The sequence below is a fragment of the Sparus aurata genome, chromosome 2 (assembly GCF_900880675.1).
Source record: "Sparus aurata chromosome 2, fSpaAur1.1, whole genome shotgun sequence".
Lineage (NCBI taxonomy): Eukaryota > Metazoa > Chordata > Actinopteri > Spariformes > Sparidae > Sparus > Sparus aurata.
In genome coordinates this window covers 6,911,183-6,930,605 of record NC_044188.1, presented here as the reverse complement: position 1 = coordinate 6,930,605, position 19,423 = coordinate 6,911,183, and the positions used below count along the sequence as shown (strand labels likewise).

The window sequence follows — 19,423 nt, the reverse complement described above, 5'->3', positions numbered from 1 at the left end:
CCCTGCATGCCCGGTCCTCCTTCAGGTTATTTTTACACTCTACAAAAATGGATGCTGTGCTTGCTGTTCGGACACCGGGAACACCAAACAGCGCTTCATTTTGGCTTTTTTCATTCACACCCAAGCAAAAACAATAAATCACTCTCAAATTTACACCATTCATGTTTACTTTATGTTTAAACCACTCCTGATTTATTTAATTTGTGTTAATCAGACTACTTGTTCCCTGAAGATCAAGAGTGATGAATATAGGGGTTCAAATCACAACACCACTGCTGACACAAGTGCAGACAGACGAATCAAAGTTCTGCTGCAGTGAATTTTATAAGATAAAAAAAAACACCCTTCTCCTCTAGATGCTGATATTGTAAACAGACTGAATTCCCAGCTTGAGCTCTGTTGAGGCTTTTAGACTCAACACGGAGCTGCAACATATCTAGTTTTACTTCTTTTCTTGAGCCTGGCATGGCAGATTAGGGCTGCAACTGAAGACTGTTTTCATTATTGATTTATCTGCTGATTATTTTCATGATTTATTTTTAAATTTAAAAAAAATATATGTTTTCTCCAACCAAAAGTCTTCACTTACCATTCCATTTAAGATCCTTGAACCAGAAAATATCAAAATAGAAACCAGGAAATTGTTGCACCTCTCAATTCATTTAAGATTTTGAAGAGGTGTAGTCCACAGACGCAGACCAAAATGCCCCTGGACATAACCGGATAAGCCTATAACCAATCAGAGCAAACAAAAAGTGACCTTCAGTCAACCAGAACAACAAAATGTAACCTACGACCAATCAGAGCAATTCAAAATGTGTGATGTGGCAGTGAGCGACACCTACAGGTTGGTTTAGTCTGTGATAAAGCATAAAAAATAATGGCCTGGTCACAAAAGTAAACAAAAACTGTGTTTCTGAAAACATTTGAGGTGGGAAATAAACTATGGATCAACAGAATCCTAATTTATATTTGATCAGCACCGCCTGGTCTGACAGTCTGCTCTGTGTTTGGTGAGAGACGTGCCGACTGACATAATTGGATAGATCTACAAAAAATGTGACATGTGACTGACAATTTGGTGATGCTTTGCTCCTCCGTCGGTCAGCGTATCAAACTTTCCACACATCAGATAAGCAGTTGTAGATGGAAATCTGTCCGACTGGGAGATGGATCAGATGCACAGCAAATGAAACATGGCCGCACAGATTCATACTTTTGTCACCTCCTCACATGTTTGTTATGTCACTGCCTTTGTCATAGTATTTACTGTAAATTTGCATTGTCAACATTGTCATTGTACTGCTCAATAAAAGTTCCTTCCGCCCTCCCAGAGCCCAAGTCATGGAGAAGAGAAGCTATGAATCTTGCATTTGGCTTAACACAATTGGTTCCCTACCCCCTTCTAGAACCAATCAAATGAAGCTTATTGATTCATATTCAGTCTTTTTGACTCTACTGAAGACACAAACTGCGCCAAAAGTTAGTCCGTGCACATAATGAAAAGTCATTTCAAAAAGCTCTGTTTGCTCCAGTTTCACATATATGAAAAAACATTTTTTTTTTTTTTTTTTTTTTTTTGCAAGATTTCATGCTGCATGATGAGTGCACCTTCCTTCTGAGAGCAGTTACTTGACTTGCAGAGTGGAGGCACAGTTCATGCCTGCCAAAATAAACCAAACTGAAATAATAATGCTTCAGGGTTAGAATAAATGGCTCCAAACATGCTCGGTGTGAACACACCCTCAGAATGTCACGCTCATGCAGCAGTCAGCAGGTGGTGAAACACTTTCCATAAAAGACAAGCCCTGATGTAATGCAGGCTCTTTGAAGGGGAGGTCATCTATCTTTTTAAATAATTGTGATGCTCGTCTGAGCACAGGGACTTATTTAAATCATGTTTAATTACAAAACTTAAGATTTCTTACATCACTGTTTACATTTTTTTTTTTTTACAGATCCTTTAAAATCTGTAAAAGAAAATAATTAAAGAGGAAGAAGATTTTTTTTTAGATATACGATGAAATAAGTGTACTAAGTTATCTTACATGTGATGTTTTAACTGTCATTTAAGAAGGGCATTAATTCCCTTAACACAGTCCAGTCAAAGCAGATGCAAGAAATAGTCAGTTACTCCATGACACTTCTCTCTGGTTTCTGCAGTTTGTGTGCCTTCCTGCTTCACACCTTCTCTTCCTTTCCCCTTCTTGCTCTCAGCTTAGCAGCTTTAAGGCTTTCTTTTTTCCAGCAAAGCATGCTCTCTGGCTCTGAGCACTGGCATCTCTTGCATCGGTATGCAGCTCCCGTTCAGACTGCTGATCCCTCTTTATGAGGACATGAGTTTCAATGCTTTTATCCCCCACCTTCACTTGCAAATATGCCTGCATTCAGTATCTACACTCCAGCTTTAGAGACCCGTGGGAAGCCTTTAAAGAGGAAGTCAATAAAAGGGTATAAACATGCATGAGCTTAAGTTTGCACTTTTTGTGTCTTTATTCCAAAGTTAGATTTTTGGGATGGAGATGGAAAACTAAATAATTTTCCACTTGTTACACTGAAGCAGAGGCTGATTTCTGTTTTTGCATTTCATCTAAGAAAACAGACTTTCTTCACTGGTTAGGAGAGAAAACGTTTTTCCAATAAAACTGCTTTTCATTTTCTAATGAAGGACCTTCCCAGTAGTGATATCAGAAGGCTGTTTGAATCAATTCAACACATTGCTCTTGTAATGAAAATTTAAGTTTAACATTTGTATAAGCATTAGCAGGTCTCGTTAATAGCACACCATCGGTGGGAATAAGCAATTAATTGAAAAACTGATCTGCTGAGTGTGTATGATTATATTGGACATTATGCACTGGGCAGACTCATCTGCAACCTTCTCTCTCTGAAGCGGTACATTTTAATACATCATCATATAAATTATATAAAGGCTACACAGCATTATATGGTTGTACGGATGAAACACAGGCTTCAGTCTGTCCATATACAGTAGTATGATACATATGGCTACCAAGAATAGTAGAGAACTATCCTCGGCACAACCTGGAGTGTGGCTTCATGTGTAGGATGCTTCTCTGTGGCCAACAAGAATTCGAAGCAAAACATTACTCACGGATGCAGCAGTGATTTTTTTTTTTTTCTTAAAAACAGTCTGGGACTGGCTCTATAATGCAAAGTGAAGATGCAGAGACTGAGTCGCATGTTCTGCTGCCTTCAGACAGCATATGCAGTGGGAATTAGTCTGCTGATAACTACAAGTAGGTTTGCTCAATAAAACTGTCAAATTTAATTGCTGTAAGGAAATAAACAGGTTGGACTGGCGCAATTCTTTTCGGGATCCTCTCAGGCACATAAACAGTCCGCGTACTTTATTTTTCAGTGATAGCAACACTGAGGAGGAGAGGAAAAAAATCTAAAGCACATGGGAAAATGTCATGAAATACTCTGAAATACTGCCAGACTTGAAGACACTTTTAATTAGCCCCGTCTTTGTTAAGTTTTACAGTGTGTGCTCTTTAAGTTGGCATGTTTTCCCCAAGTTCCTGCTGGTTTCCACACAAATTTAAAGATGTTACTGTCTGAAGTGGACTTGAGACACTGTATTGCCTGACAACATGAATGTTAGTGTCTGTCAGTGGCCTCTGTGCACCTGCCTGCATCGTGAAAAATGTATGCTGGGATACTCTGCAGCTCCTCACAGCCATGAGAGGGATTAAACGGGCTGAGAATATAAATGTTTTCATTTTTGTTCCAACAAATGGTTACAAGCCTTTCTTACAAGTCAACAATCTGTCTTAGCAGGTTTTCCTCTCCACAGTTTTTATTTATTTTCAGGGTCTTTAAATTTGTTTTGTACAAAAAGCATATCCAATCATACAGCCATAAAATGTAAAATATTACTCTGGAAAAAATCACTACATTTACCTTGATTTGCTACTTACAAGTCTATGAAAATGCATGACTTATTCCAGCAAGCTATCAAATTTCCAAAGATAGTGCAACAGAGCCTCCTTTATCTGGAGCTCAGACGTCCAGCCTGACTGCTCGACTGAAAGGGCTTTATGAGCACAGCAACCCAGTGATGCAAAATCCTATTGACTGCGTGAGACTGAGGGAAATTCTGAGTTAGCACACAAGAAGAGACATTTAAAGCCACATTTAAAAACACATTATGACAAATGGACGGTTATCATCGCAACAAACATTTACAGTTTGAAACAAACATCGAGCTCATCAAAATACCACTTAATGAGGATATTGTTCCTAAAGGTCCCAGACACACCACACTGACAACAAACTACTAACAGAGACAAAGGCTGACTGTTGCATTGCCTCACAATGCCTTTGTGGTGCGTTAAAGTGCAGCTTTTTTACCCGAGATTAAGACTAACGGACGGCCAGCTAGCTCATACCTGCCTCCTACTTGAGAGGAAATAACTGTCCTTACCAACAGGTGGCAGTAGTCTATATTCATCCTAAGAGAGGGAAACTGGAAGACTCAGGGCCGTGAATATACAAACTGTCGCTATGACAAAGCAGCGTTTGCCTTTCATCTATTATTCTACTTCTAATCGAGAACATGTCTGATAAAGAGTCCCCTTTCTTTTTTTTGTTTCTCTTTTTATGCACTGATTCACTTAGCTGAACGGCCAATCAGAGTGAAAGGCTGCTGACAGAGGCTGACTAGGGCCTATGGTACGGAACACATAGCAAAACCTTGGGCCACAGAGGCTCAGTGATATGCCCGACAGTCAACCGTGAGCCTGATGTGTCAGGGCCCTCGTATTGAACACACAGAACCACACAGAGGAAATGTTGTGTGAACTGAATGCAATATCAATCGCCATATCGGAATAAAGTGTTTACATACTACACAAAGGCTCCCCCGGTTTTGTTTGTGCACTGGCAAAAGACCCTGTCATAACTCAGAACAAGCACAGTCACTTCTGGTCAGGCTGCCAGGTGTTTGGTTGCAGTGTGATACCACTGGTGGTCAATCACTCTTTTTGGAAGCCTCCCAAACACGCACAACAGAAGCAGACAAGGACGTCTGTTATGGCAGCCACATAATGATGCTCCCCATATTTCATGGTTAACATTCTGCACTCTGCACCTTCATCAATTGCATTCACATACTTTGTATTTTTCTTAGCAGAATGAGGGCTACCTTTGTGAAGATGTCTTCCACTTCCACGATAATAACCAGAAAAGCTCATGAACACCCGGCAGAAAAAAAAGGTGACATAACAAGGGTGTCATAATTGGAAAAAATGACTAAAACAGATTACATGCCCGCTGGGTCATTGAATGGTGTATGGGTGTCATTTCTGGACAAAAACATTAACTTTGTTCATAAAGACTGCAGCAAGAGGAGAAAAGGGAGATCATCACACGGGCTAAATGAGATTCAGAGGCTCATCCATAGTCGGGCACAAAGCCCACTTCAGCAGAGATGAGGGCCAAGAGAGATTGGTAAAGGTCAACACTGCAAACGGGCATAAAATGAAGTATAGGCTTCATTTTGGGCACAATACTAAAATGTAGGGAATGCATAAACCTCTAACAGAACAGACGCCTACCACCTTTCCAACAGCACTGCCGAATCTCATTCATCAGAAATTCAATGATAAATGTTCTTTTTTTCAGTCCATTCTCGGCAGATTCTATTCAAATAAGGTTTGAGTCCATTTTTATTTATGATTTTTTATTATTTATGATTTATTTTCTAGGTCTGTTACATTACATATCCCGGTAGGTTCAAGTCTACTTTCTTCTTTATAGGTTATTGTTTTGAGTCCAAGACCTTTACCCTTTAGTGGTGGACTAAATATCTGCATCATTGGAATAGTGGAATAGTGCTGCCGTATTAACACATTTCACCAGCTTCTCTGGCGAACACTGCAAAGCTGTTTTGCTGTTCAGCTCCAAAAATGTCAAACTCTCATTTTTGGGTGAACTGTTCCTTTAATGCAGAAATGATACATATATCTTTAAATCAAATACTGTCTAAAACAATGGATATGTTGTATGACATTATCAAGCTTTAACTCACTCCACTTTTCACTGCTATCTGGAAAAAGGATTTATGTTTTCTATTTCTATCATTGGTTTGACAACTGTGTGTCGTCAACACAATAACAGCTGCAATAACTCAAATTATATTTGTCAGGTTTTTTTTTTAATCCAAATTTTATTATAATGAAATAAGTCCTGTTTATGTTTCACTTTAATTAGGTTTTTGCTTTTTCTTTTCTTATTTTTTCTTTTTATTAAAGATGCAACACAAGCAGTGACAGTGCAGTGTTATGAAATACACATGCATATACACATCATTAAAGGAATCACAATTAGCTGCATAACAAATTTCCAACTATACTTCCCGACAATAATCAGTGTTCATTCACAGGGGTTTGGATCGAAGTGGTTGGTAATGATAACATGAAATCCACTTACACTCTGCAGTCTTACGCAGATATACAACTTGAAATACACAGCAGCTCTCCTCATGTTGCTGTTGAGCATTTGCTGCTTCTTGACGACATGACATATTAAATACTTGGCTCTCTGGGCATCAGCTTCGGCGGCGAGCTACTCATGTTCAAAAATATTGACTCAGATGTCCGAGATCATAGGAATACATGTAAATTCTGTGTTACGGTGGATTTCCCCTTTAAGATGTGTGAACACAGGTGCCTCTTCAGGAGCCCGAGATTGATGTAAGCACTGCTTTAACCACTTTTCAGCGTGACCAATCGTGGCATTCAACTTATCACGAGTATCTTGAGACAGGCTTCTTGGCAAGCAGAAAAATCTCTTAACCTCTTTCGCTCAAATACGGGTCAGAATAATCTTTAATAGTGTAATTGCCCTTACAGTCTATCATCTTCATTGCTAAGCTTATACCCTCTCAGAGGGGGCATGGCGTGTAAAAGTGCTATGACAAAGAGCATGGCGAAGGGAGACTGACAGCACACGGCGTGGTTGGGGCAGCGAGCGGCTAATCTGTAAGCCCGTTCCCCACTTGTCTGAGCACATTTGCCTCTGGCTTGAGGCTTATCCCTACAGATGTATATCTGTCAACAGAAAGCAGGCAGGGCAGCAGTGGCTCTTTTGGAGCACATTTGTCCTTTTTACTGGATTATTCATTTGCAGTGGTATACAGCACAGCACCAGAGCCAGCACTTGGCAGCTGGGAGACGCTGTGCAGGGATAAGCTAACCCTCGGCAGTGAGGAACGGGTATCCTTGAATGTAAACCACCTTCCTCTGCCATACCGCGCCTTCCTCCAGCTCTGCCAGCTTATTCCTGCTGTCTGATTACTCCGACCCACAGGAGATGAGCCCATGCATACATCTCACAGGCACCCGATGTCTCACAATATGTGGCATTTAGGGGTTCACCTTCGCTTGGGTGCAAGATGGATTCATTTCAAGAGGTTTTCAATACACCTAGATCTGAGCTGAAACAGAACTCCATTTTCACATAAAAGACCTGAGAAGTGATGCACCAACTGCCATCCTATAGTACACTCAAAGTCGACTCTGCAGGCAGGTCAGTTATTCACATCTACAGTATGTCCGCTGTCCGACTGAAAGCTGCTGCTGGATGGCTACTTCTCACTGCATTTTACATTGAGCCATGTGGATTCTGGCCCTGTCAGAGAGCTAAAATGAGACACTTTGATTCTCTTGATTTTAATCCTGATCCCCTGAACTCTGCTGGGTTTAATTTTGTTTTTATACATAATGAATATTTTACACTATTGCTAGGTTGGCGAAAGATGATTGGATTTGTGACGTAACATGCAGAATCCTAACCATATGCATACAGACCAGTTGTTTAAATCCATATATATTCAGTTTATTTTTCTTATCTGTTGGGAGTTTCCATTCTGATGAATGCAAATGAAAACATTTAATACGTCAATTTCATAATATGCATAAATGCATGTACTGTGCATAAAAAGATTCTTGTTTTTGATCAGAACTCCAGTACATCTTTTTAATTCAAATACCTCATTCCTGCAAAATAGAAGCAGATGAAAACACTGTGATGTTGTATGAAGGTCATTACTGAATCATAAATGACTGAAAATCATCAAAATGCTCTTCCAGACATATTTATGTTATTCTGGAAGCTCTATAAAGTCTAGAGGATCATCAGGGTTCTAGCAAATGTGGTGTTTCATGGTTAGATATTTTCTGACATGTTTTGATGATTGAGATGGGTTTTTTTCTTCTTTAGAGCTGCAATGATTGGACAATTAATTTTCAGTTGATCTATGTTGATGAGCATTTTTTTTTACATTTATTTTTTTTTTTACATTTTATAGACTAAATGATGAATTGACAATAATCACAACAGATCAATAATTAATGAAAATAATTGTTACTTCTAGCCCGAATCTCCAAACCTTGGTGTGACAGTTTACCTCACATGATCTAGGATGAATAGCATGACAACCTCTAATACTTTTTACAACATGATCATAAATTAAATGTATTTATCAGAGGGGCCTTAACCCTCTAAAATTGATTGGTCTTTTCTATGGACAATATTTAAAGGATATATCAAATGTTTTGCAAGACTTTTGCATTTTTAATGACTTGCCTCAGTTCCCTCCCTAATCAGGGAGACTTTTTCAATTACATTATAAGAGAATTATTCATTCTCAACCTCCTTGTCTCTTTTTGTCTGTGGTTTTGATGTCTATGGTTTTGATACCAGATTAAATGCTGTAAAAAAGAAAGAGAGCCACTTTCATTTATTCTGCGCTTTGCCCTCCTCATTACTGCCCCCACACGTTATGGTCAAACACACACCAACGCTCAAATGTCACCTGCAGGTTGTACTTGCCAAAAAGTCTGACGAGATAAGAAATGATGAAAGGCTCCGTACTCAAACAAAAGAAAGTTCCCTTGGCGGAATGGGAGCTTTTTGGACTCTGTAAGAAGGAAAGTGATGAAACACTTGAGTAGAAGGAATGTCAGACCAAACCAGGGAAGCTGTGGCCAACAAAGAAACGCACGGATCATAAAACTCACATCTCTGACATAACCAGCCTGCAGGTCTGCAAAGAGACTAAGTATAGCTGCACCACATGGCTAATTAGCATTACGAGCCTGCCTGCCTCCTAACCTGTTAACTGACTCTGACAAGTCTGTCAGGCCTCTACATTAGCTGCCTTTGGTGAAATATGTTGTCATTACTGTGGTGCAGTGATCACTAACACCTCACAGAGTCACATAAGTTTCCACTGGTGCACATGCGGGCACAAAACGACCTCCTACTCACAGCAGAAGCACCAGGCAGGACACACAATAGAGAGGAGAGAACAGATATTCAGTCACTGAACATAAGAATAAATCAATTCTACACTACAGCATATTGAACATTTACGCAGTGTAGCACTCCATAGGCTGCAGCTATAGATAAGAGTCCAGCAATGCATTTAAGCAAAATACTAATAGCGTAGTTGTTCTAAGAAGGATGAGCCTGCATTAAAATGACTCTCGGCATTATGGAGCATGAAGCGAGCTGCTGAGGCTGAAGTCTTGTCTACAGTATCACTGCAGTGTGTGATGCGGCGCACTGCAATTTAACTGTCGATTAAGCTGTGATCGCACAGGAGATGCATGCATCTTATTACCTTCGCAGAGGAGGTTATGTTTTCACTCCCATTTGTTGGTTTGTCTGTCTGTTAGCGAGTGCAATATCTCAAAATCCGTTTACACATTTGAATGAAATTTTGGTGAAAGATTAGGGCCTGGCGCAGAACCATATCGAGGTGCACATCAGCAGCTTATTAAAAGGACACTGCAAGACGGGGACTTCTTTTAACATTCGCCACTAGTCCTGCTCACAAACTACTGCTCTTACTTGGATACAAACAGCTGGCATATGAGTCCAAAATTTGACCACTTCTGTGCACTTTGCAGATCCTGATCCCAGTTCAGATCAGAAATATCTGAGCATTTTAATAACACATTTGGAGGACTGTGCAGTCTTGTTTGAGGTGTGTTCTGACTGAGTGCTTCCCACACAGACTTTTGGGGCACTGCCCTGGGCACTCCCAGTTCATGTGTCTAAACTAAAGGCACGCTGCATAAATATTTAAAGTAACCCTTGAAGTGGGCACTATCTTAGCAGAGCTCTTGGACGAGATGATAAAACTCTCTGTGCCTTCTTTTCTCTGCCAGGATATCATGAACCCAAATCTGCTGCAAAATTGACTGGCTTTCTGTTATCACTGTTTTGTTAGCTAATGACGTTAATAGGTTTATGGCAACAAAATCACTTGGTCGTCTTACTGTCCACGTGACAGTATATATAAACAAACTCTAAAGTGGAAAAGCATCATTTCTGATGATATCCCTCTCATACAGCCAATTAGAATATAGAGCACAATAGAACACAATAATTTATAACCTCCACTGAAGGAAATAAAGAGAGTGAATTGATTAGTTGAACACAGCCCATGTGCTGTCAATTGTAAGAGCAAAGCCTGCAATAAGGGGAAACTCCGAGGTTGACTTTTGGTATTTCTCCTCTAATTTCATAGCTAAGATTTGCATCTGACATTTAGACATACATGTTTTAATATTTTATTCATTGTTCTGGATTGATTCAGTCCAGATATAACTGAGGTGGGGTTTCCAGGCAGGCCCACACCAACGTCAAAGTGGACACCAATGGCTTCCCATACAGCCCATTAACTATAACTCCAACTCCATTTCCAAAAGCATACCATCAGTTTCAGCTGTCTGTTTCCATTCACTTCTGCAAGGCTTTAAAATCATCCTGCAGGTTTTAACTGTGCTTCAGAAAGGTAATCTGGGATACTGACTGATCAAGTCCACATTCTTTGTGTTATAATGCTCTGCAAGTGAGGACTGTTTGGAAAGCTCTTACATTTGGGTGTGCTCAAGGTTCCTTTAACACAGATGCTACAAGTTCCATCCATCCTTTTAACATCATTGATGTTTATTTTGAGTTGTGTATGACTTACATGATCTGACAACATAGTTCATGAGTGCAATTCTTACTTGAGGCCCATTCACATGTCCAAGATGACAGTGTATCCTTGAATGCACCATCAAAAATATTTTTAATAAGTAAGCTCCATGTATCTGCAAGTTTATTTCAAAACAATACTGACATGCGTGAACTGAAAGTTACGGCTACCTGAATGGTAGAAAATCCTCTACAAACCTATGGTGTGCTTTCTAATCAATATTAAGATATGTTACATCCACATAATTTGTAGTTGGAGGGACTATTAAACATGCAAAGTCATGCATGGTCATTTAACCCTATCTATGATCCGCTCTGCAGGGAGCACATCTTGAGGGAGCATGGTGCAAGGTGGATGCAGCTGGATGCGTCATCAGGTCACAGCGTGATATACACCACTTCATGGCATCTCAAGTTGGACGCTGCATCGAGATGAAACGAATGCGTGGGGTGGAAACTTTGCCAAAGGGAAAGACGGCAAGACTGCCATAAGCAACATACATCAAAAAAAAAAAAAAATGAATGTAATTAATGTAAATTTAAGGAGAAATTTCAAGTCAGACTCAGAAGTTTTAACACCATTAAGCTGCCCAACATTTGAGTCCCAGCTGTGCATTTTCTTGAACAGTAATGGTCTGACACTTGGACTAAAAATATCTGACACATGCCGAGACAAATCTGACAGTGAGATGGGGCTAATTTCAGAGTTAGTTTTTGATGCGATGGTGCAATGTGGAAATTACATCAGCTGCCTATAGAGTGTCATAATATAAGTTTCTCAGTCATTTGATCAATGGTGTTCATTCCTTGAGGGAAAATTGAACGTAAATAGATTTGATCAGTGCTTCTCAAAAAGTGGTCCAGTGGGTCATAGTATCACTATGACAGATTATATGACTCTAGTCATAGGCTTAGACATAGCAGAGATCCTGGGACACAACAGGGGTCGGGGTCTAATTTATGTCAGTTTTCACTTTTCCACAGGAAAAAAGTTTGAGAGCCACTGGTTTAAATTAACTAAATCATTAGAATTGTCAGCTTTTATAAACAAATCACTACTCTCACCTCCTCTCCTAAATCAGAAAATAAAAAAAATCTTCCTCCTGATGATCATGTGGGACACAATCTCTGTTTAATTGGGGTCTTTGGGGATTTTTCTCTCTTTGATTTGGGAGTCCCTGACATGAAACCCTTTGACAGCCCCCCTCCTCCTCCTCCTCCTCCCCCTTCTCCTCCTCCTCCTCCCGCTGCTGTAGGCGTTATGTATCTGCGCACTGGTCGCCTACAGGGCGGTGGCTGCGCAAGCATGTCCAAGAGCGGGACGGTCTGTGGGGAGTTGAGGGAGTTGTCATGAGGAGACACTGATGCCTGGCTGTGGGGAGGCATCACACACGCAACCGCACCTGCGTCTGATCCCAACAGCCCAACTTTGAATGAGCGACTACATGGCTCGCACGGTCAGTAATGCATACCGACACTCCTGGAGGATGCACACACAGCCACACACTTGCCCGCACAGTGCGCAAACTGGCCGTGCTGGAGACAAAAGCTCAACTCACATGCGGCCGCTGCCACATCGGGGACTTCTTGTCACAAATGCAAAATGCACTGATTTACTGAGTGAGATGACTTGAAAGGGCTAGAAGAGGCATGAGTAAAAAAAAAAAAACATAATAATAAATTATCCACTCAATGACACACCGGTCTCACTACAAACAAGACGCACGCCACCAGCTGCTGTAACCTTTCGTGCATCCCTGTGTCAGCTCCAGGGGACATGACTGGATGCACAGACGCACAGGAGGTGGCTGCAGGCGACTCATCTGCAGCCCCGCGGTTTTTTTTTTATTTGTCACTGAGTATCACAGGAAGGACAACATCCAAGTTGTCCCCGACACGAAAAAAGAAACTTGTGCAGCCGCATTCTGCTTCTCATCGCGCCGCACAATACAACTTCCAGGCATTCCAGCACAGTCGGCTCTGACAGCAGACGACAGCCGTCCTCCGGCCGAAAACTGCTGCGCAAACACACATCAGCTGAAAGGAAAAGGCAACTCTCTTTGTACCGAACACTTGAACTCACGTGCGACATGAGCACATATGATCTTTACACTTCACGCAGCCGCCCGCCGCCCCGCACACCACGCCCGTCTATTCTACACAGCAGCATCCAGCGCTCACCTTTAAAGACGTGTGCACAGAGGCTGTAGAGGATGAAGATCAAGTGCTGCTTGACGATCATATTCTTCTCTTTTCCTTCACAAATTCAGCGTCGACACTCCACTCGCGTCTGTCTCTTGCCTCTTTCCTCTCTTTCTGTCTCTTCTCGTCGGGGGTGGACTTATCCAGGTGAACGGCGCAGCTTCGGACTGACCGGAGTTACATTGATGAACTCTACCTTTTTCCAGAGAAGTCCCTGTGTATGTTTTCGCAGATCCGGGGGCAGTGAATACTGTAGTGTAGCAGGACGGCAGAGATGCTCGTCGGCAAAGTGCAGCTCCTGTCTCCCTTTATTGCCTTTCTCTTTGACTCGCTGCAGAGAGCAAGAGTCCCGCCCACGCTTTTCGACTAATGAAGACGCCTCACCAATGGAGAACACCTAGAAATAGTTCTGATGTCTGGTCAACTGTCAGAACAATTACACTGCGCGACACAAGGGCTGCTGTCTTGTACCCATTCCGGGCTGGACATTAGTAATCAGTTATGGAGGGATGATTTAGCAAATGTCAGAGCAGAGAAATAGTCTCTGCAGGGTTATGGTGACAGTCTAAGCCCATCATAAAAATAATAATAAAATATAATAAGGTCATAAGGGGGCAATGTGCACCACCACAGACTCTCTAAGGCTCCAAAGGGAAGTAATGATGATCCTCTCTCCTCCATGTTTTTGTCAGTGCGAGTCTAGTGCAAAAAAAAAAAAAAAAGAAAAAAGATCACCATGCCAGTGATTTAATGTATTAAAATATGCCCACAGCTAGCAGAGTTAATTTAACACTTTTAGACAGTTTTGAACAGCCGCCCCAGAGTCATAACAGCTTTATGAGCAGACAAACAAGCCTGCAGTCAACACTAGACAACTCAAAATAAGTGTCACTGCCAAAATTGACACTTATTATCTCTTGGAAAATTTTACAATGCAAGCCGAGTATCCTTCTTGGAAATGCAGCGAAGATGAGGACAGCATGCAGGAACCAGAGAGAGGGCTGCGTGTGGAAAAAGGCGGTTGCATTCGCAGAGGTTGTGACCCAAGAGTCTGGGTGTGTGTCAGGAATCAGTGCACAGGAGAAGGGTAGGTTAATGGGCTCCTGGACATCCCTCTTCCTTCAAAGGCTCCTATGAGTGGTGCACAGAAATGAGTGTGACCATCCCTAAAGACAGAGGTGGGGGGAAAGCGGCAGCTCCAGCCGGGGATCGTTTTCTAAGCCCATCGCGAGGATTTTACACATGGTTTAACATGCTGCCGGTCGAATTTGGTTCAATTTTGCACAGTGGCCTTCCACGCCACTCCCACTTCAAATCAAACTGCTGACCTGGTCATACCACCTGAGAAAAAGCTGCGGTGCTAAACTAAAATATATTCCAGGCTTTTAAGTCACTGGCTTTTTCTCTCAGCAGGAATAAATGTAAATGACATGTGAAGCTCTGCCATTCATTATCTAAACAAGCAATCAGCTGGATCACTAATTTTCATTGCCAAACAAGAAATTAATGCAGCATTTTTCAGCATGTTCGAATCCATTATGGCTTTTAATCAGACGGGGTCAAGCGGGGACCTTTTACTAAGACATGCACTCATTTCATTTCTCTATGCTGATGCTGCGTTTTAGCCTTTTAACTATGATCCATGCACATCTCAAGTCCCCGTGGAACCATTGTTGCCTTCCTGAACAGTAAACCTTGAAGGACTGAGCGCTCTTGTGTGACATACATTCTCAATACAACTCGCTTGAAATTCAGAGCAGAACTATACAAAGCCAATTACCATGAGGATGGTGGTAAAGAATCAATCCCATGTGTCCTGAAGGTCAGTTCCTCGTCATTTCATTAGATCTTTGAAAGTAGGATTCTACTCATGCCCCTTTAAACAGTGAGAATTTATTGACCATGTGGGTTCAGCGGAAAAGCAAAGGGTGCTGACACAGATCTGTAATGCAGAGGAGCATTTATCTCTGGGACATTGTACTGCATATACACTGCGCTTTGTGTCGTTTAAAAAGCCCAGGTGCATTGGCAGATTTAACAAGGTCAACAGACACACTTGAGAACCTGCCTGCTGGGCTATAATACAATATAAATAGGGCTTTATGTCAGACTGTTTTGAACATGAGATTCTTCAATTCTGCAAATTCTATAAGGGAGAATCAAAACAAAAGGCAAAACAGAAAAAATTAAGGCTAAGCTTGAATTACATTAATATGCATTAACCTGTCACTGATAGTGTTTAATCCTCCTCACTGATTGAAAAACAACTCATCCAGACACACTTGGTGCACAATCCATTTCAGGATGGGCCTGAATGACAGCAGTCGTGAAGGCTGAATGCTTTATGTAAATGGACCACTCCGGGTGATGAAGTGCTGCACACAGGATCAGGATGTGGGCTGTGTCAATCTTTTTTGTCATTTAAGCAGTAAATACTGTTCTACATACTACAGAGTCCAGATAAAAGATTTTACATTTTGGGAGACATTTTTCCTCAGTCTGATTGAGTTAATGTTTAATCTTTCAACACCGAGGCGAGAGTTTCATAACAGCTGCGATTTACAGTATGCCCTTGGTATGTGTTTGGTATACTGGAGACATCCTGTGAAACTTACATAAAAACTGAATCCACATTCACTAATGTAGAGATCACTCTATGACACCAGGCACTGCAAAATCTGGTATGTTATAAATGAGACAGAGCTGGTCCACCACACTGTTTAACTCATAAGTTGGTGAATAAATAGCATACTAAGATACTTATAAAAACATTTCTTGTCATGTAATGAAATTTAAGATTTTCATGTGTCGCTTAACGCCATCCACATTTTATGACCTTTGGATGTGCAAGAAAGGACAAAGCCAGTTGACCTTCGTTGTTCATCATCAAAGTCAGGTTTGGCAGACCCGCCCATCCTCCCCAGTCTCCTCTGTGTGCAAACTTTCTCACTCTTTTTGCTATGTCCCCTGACATTTTGTTCTTAATGACATTTGAGCCCAAAATGCTTAGTGCAGGAAGCATTAACTGACAGGCAAAAAAGCAAGAAATGTGTTGAGATGATGTGAAATTATGTAAGACATACATCATTTAGAGAGACCAGGCTGGCATGGATTGTGAAATGTACTACCACCTAACAGATAAATCAGTCAAATATTTAAAAGCAACATATAGATAGCAACAAATATTTTGGCTTGTAAGAAGCAAGAAATTACAGCGCAGATGCTTGATGTATGTTTGAACATTTTTAAGGTAATATTAACAGTGTTGTCATTAAGAAGTTTGACATTAGAGAGCATTCACAAGAAAATGAGATCTTTTTATCATTCACTTCAAAAATGCATCTTTGTCTTATGTGTTTATGTTTAAGTGCGCACACCGACTGATCTTACACATTACAACTCTAGAACATTCATATTGGTATTGGCCTTCAGTATCAGTTGAGCTCTAAAATCTACTATTCACTATCATTTCCTAATCAGCTGAAGCCCCAGACAAGCAAAGAACCTCAGTCAGGCCGTGCTGTTACAGATTCCCTTTGGAAATGTGGCTTTAATCAGAGAGCAAAAAACAAAACAAAAGGGGCGAACCAATTATACATGGAAAGTTGCTGTGAAGTTCAGGTTTACCAGGCTCAGCACTGGAGGAGTTAACCTGACAAAGGTCACTTGAAATCCACCTGCTTTGAACAAGATGCACAACACTACACATTAAGTAATCACAGTCGTGCATGGCGTATTAAGCGATGTCTTCCCACTATGCATGTGTGTTGTTACGACTAATAAATATCATGAAAAAGCACTGAGATTAAAATGTTCGGTTTTCAGACTAATGAGCTCCCAAAACACCCTTAATTAATTAATTCATAGGATTCAATTAAAAGTATCACTCACAAAAGCATTGCAGTTTGGTTCTTACCTTGAGGGAGTACTACAATTCTGTGTTACACATTAAGAATACAAAGAGCATCTCTGTGAAAGCCCAGCCAACCTCCAAACCCTTTGTAACAACCTACTAAATACATAATGCAAATGTTATCAGTCAGATTACACCCTTTAATCCCAGTTTTCATCAGACACATTTTGAAGCTCTTCTGTCTCCCTCTGTTGACAGTTGTCAGATATTTTATTTTGAAATTCTTTCTGGCATATTTGACTGGTTTGGGATGTATTTCAGTTGCAGGGTTTATTTTTTTTTTAATGATGATGAAAATGAGTCATTTTATTGCAATATTTGAGAAAACTGGAACAAACATATGCATGAAATTCTAGCTGGGAACATAAAGTGATGTTGACATGTCATTTGTGGATCATATGCCTTTAATTTGCTGTTCTTGATCTTGCAAGAAAAATAGCAGCATGCTTAAGAAAGATAGAATATTTTAATTAGCAGTAAGCTACTTTATCACAATGAGATAAGCACTAATATATCTGTCCACACTTAAATCATTGTCATTATCCTGCATCGTGCTTCTGTGTAATGATGTGTTGCAGTGCACTATTGAAGACACTGGCGGACAAAGATGAATAGAAGCATTTAGAGTTAATGCTGTTTCTCTGAATGATGAGTTTATATATTAGAGATTTCCTGTATCGCTGCCAATTATTATGAAATCCATACTTTAATGCCAATTTAGTGTCAAAATAACGCAGAGTTGTTAGTTGCGCTATTTGCAAAAGCTGTGTTTGTTCAACTAAAGGTAATAGAAAGAGTAATACCGCTATCTTTCCACCACTGAACCAAGGGCAGACAACAACAGTAGCACAAGACTTTTGTATACTTGCTTTGTATACTATTCTCCATATGAACCTGCTCATATGGAGAATGCATCAAGTGCATCTGACACACACACACACACACACACACACACACACACACACACACACGCACACACACACGTTCTTTCCCCATCAGTGCTCCACGGGGAAATAATATCTGCTCACTTGGGCTTTGTGCAGCTTGAACTTTAAGGCATTATGATGTGAGCTTTATGTTCTCGTGCTTTTCCTTATCCCTGTAAAAATATTTGCTATTGATGGCTGGTGGGAAAACAATTCCATCTGTTTATTGCCTTATTGATGGGACACTGGGAACAGCTACATTTGATCATAGGTTTTCTGTAGCCAAGATTATGCAAGTCAGCATTCTCTGGATGTCATTATATGCGGCAGAATCAGAAGTCATCACTAAAATATATTGTCTGGAGATGACTGCACCTCATGCAATTTTAGCAACAAATATAGACTAATACACACAATGTGCCACGTCTTGATTGCTGTACATGCAGGTTCTGATTACAGTGATTCAATAACAGTGCAGCCATATGTTTGTCTAATCTACTCAGCTGTCTAACCTAAAAAATGCTTCCTTTACATTAGCCATATGCTGCCAACAAGCTGAGGCATCAGTCAGCTGGACGAGTGACAATCAAATCAAAAGTGATTCAACTTTGTGTGGCAATGTCACAGACAGAGATGAAGGGAAACCAAAGCCTCATCACACAAAGAGGCTTCAGACTGGCTTCATCAGAAAATCATTACATTTTCCATAATAATGATATAGATCCCCTCAAGTAAATTTAGATTTTGAAAAGTTAAATGAGTTTATGTATTGGTAATAATTAAAATCTCTATTACTACTAAACATGTGCAGGTGAAGGTAAAGAGTGACAAATTATCATGTACATTTTGCAATTTACAAAACATCACATGTCAGAACAGATTTGAATCAATATCTGTCACTATCAGTAAAAATTTAACGATTTCCGCTTTACAAAGGTTTGATTTTTTTTCATAAGGGTTAAAGCTCTATTTGTGACTTCAGCGCTCTGTGCGCTTCTCTGTGATTCAGTCAAAATTGCATTCTCTGCATCAGCCTTAGAGGAAAAGTCAAAAGCAGGAAAAACCGCCCCAAAGTAAAGATATACTGTCCCAAAATCAATCGTATGTCGTTATTATCTTCTATAATTCTAAAGTTAAACTATTAAAATTCAAAGTACTTTTACCTCCTGTACTTTACCTGTACTCAGCTGAATAACTTTGGTACATTTATTTACTCTTAACTTGTTGAGGTGTCACCATTTAATAATTCGTGTTCACCTGAACTATTACATGTTTTTGTAGGTCCCATGCTGAGTCGCTAGCCAGCGATACAAACTAGGGCTGAGACAGTATTGTGGAAATGACTGGCTATGACAAAGAGCTGCAA

General features: G+C 40.5%; 1 protein-coding gene across 3 annotated transcripts in view; it reads right to left on the bottom strand.

The window, feature by feature from the left end:
- cadm2b (cell adhesion molecule 2b) overlaps positions 1-13,699 on the bottom strand; it is a 141,093-nt gene extending 127,394 nt beyond the window's left edge. The window contains exon 1 of one of the 3 annotated variants that reach the window (XM_030406616.1): positions 13,198-13,699. In XM_030406616.1, the coding sequence (XP_030262476.1) occupies positions 13,198-13,258 (61 nt within the window). In that variant the 5' untranslated portion in view covers positions 13,259-13,699. The remainder of the gene's footprint in view (positions 1-13,197) is intronic. The other 2 variants (XM_030406599.1, XM_030406609.1) reach the window with 2 other exon arrangements.
- Between the last annotated feature and the right edge of the window lie 5,724 nt (positions 13,700-19,423).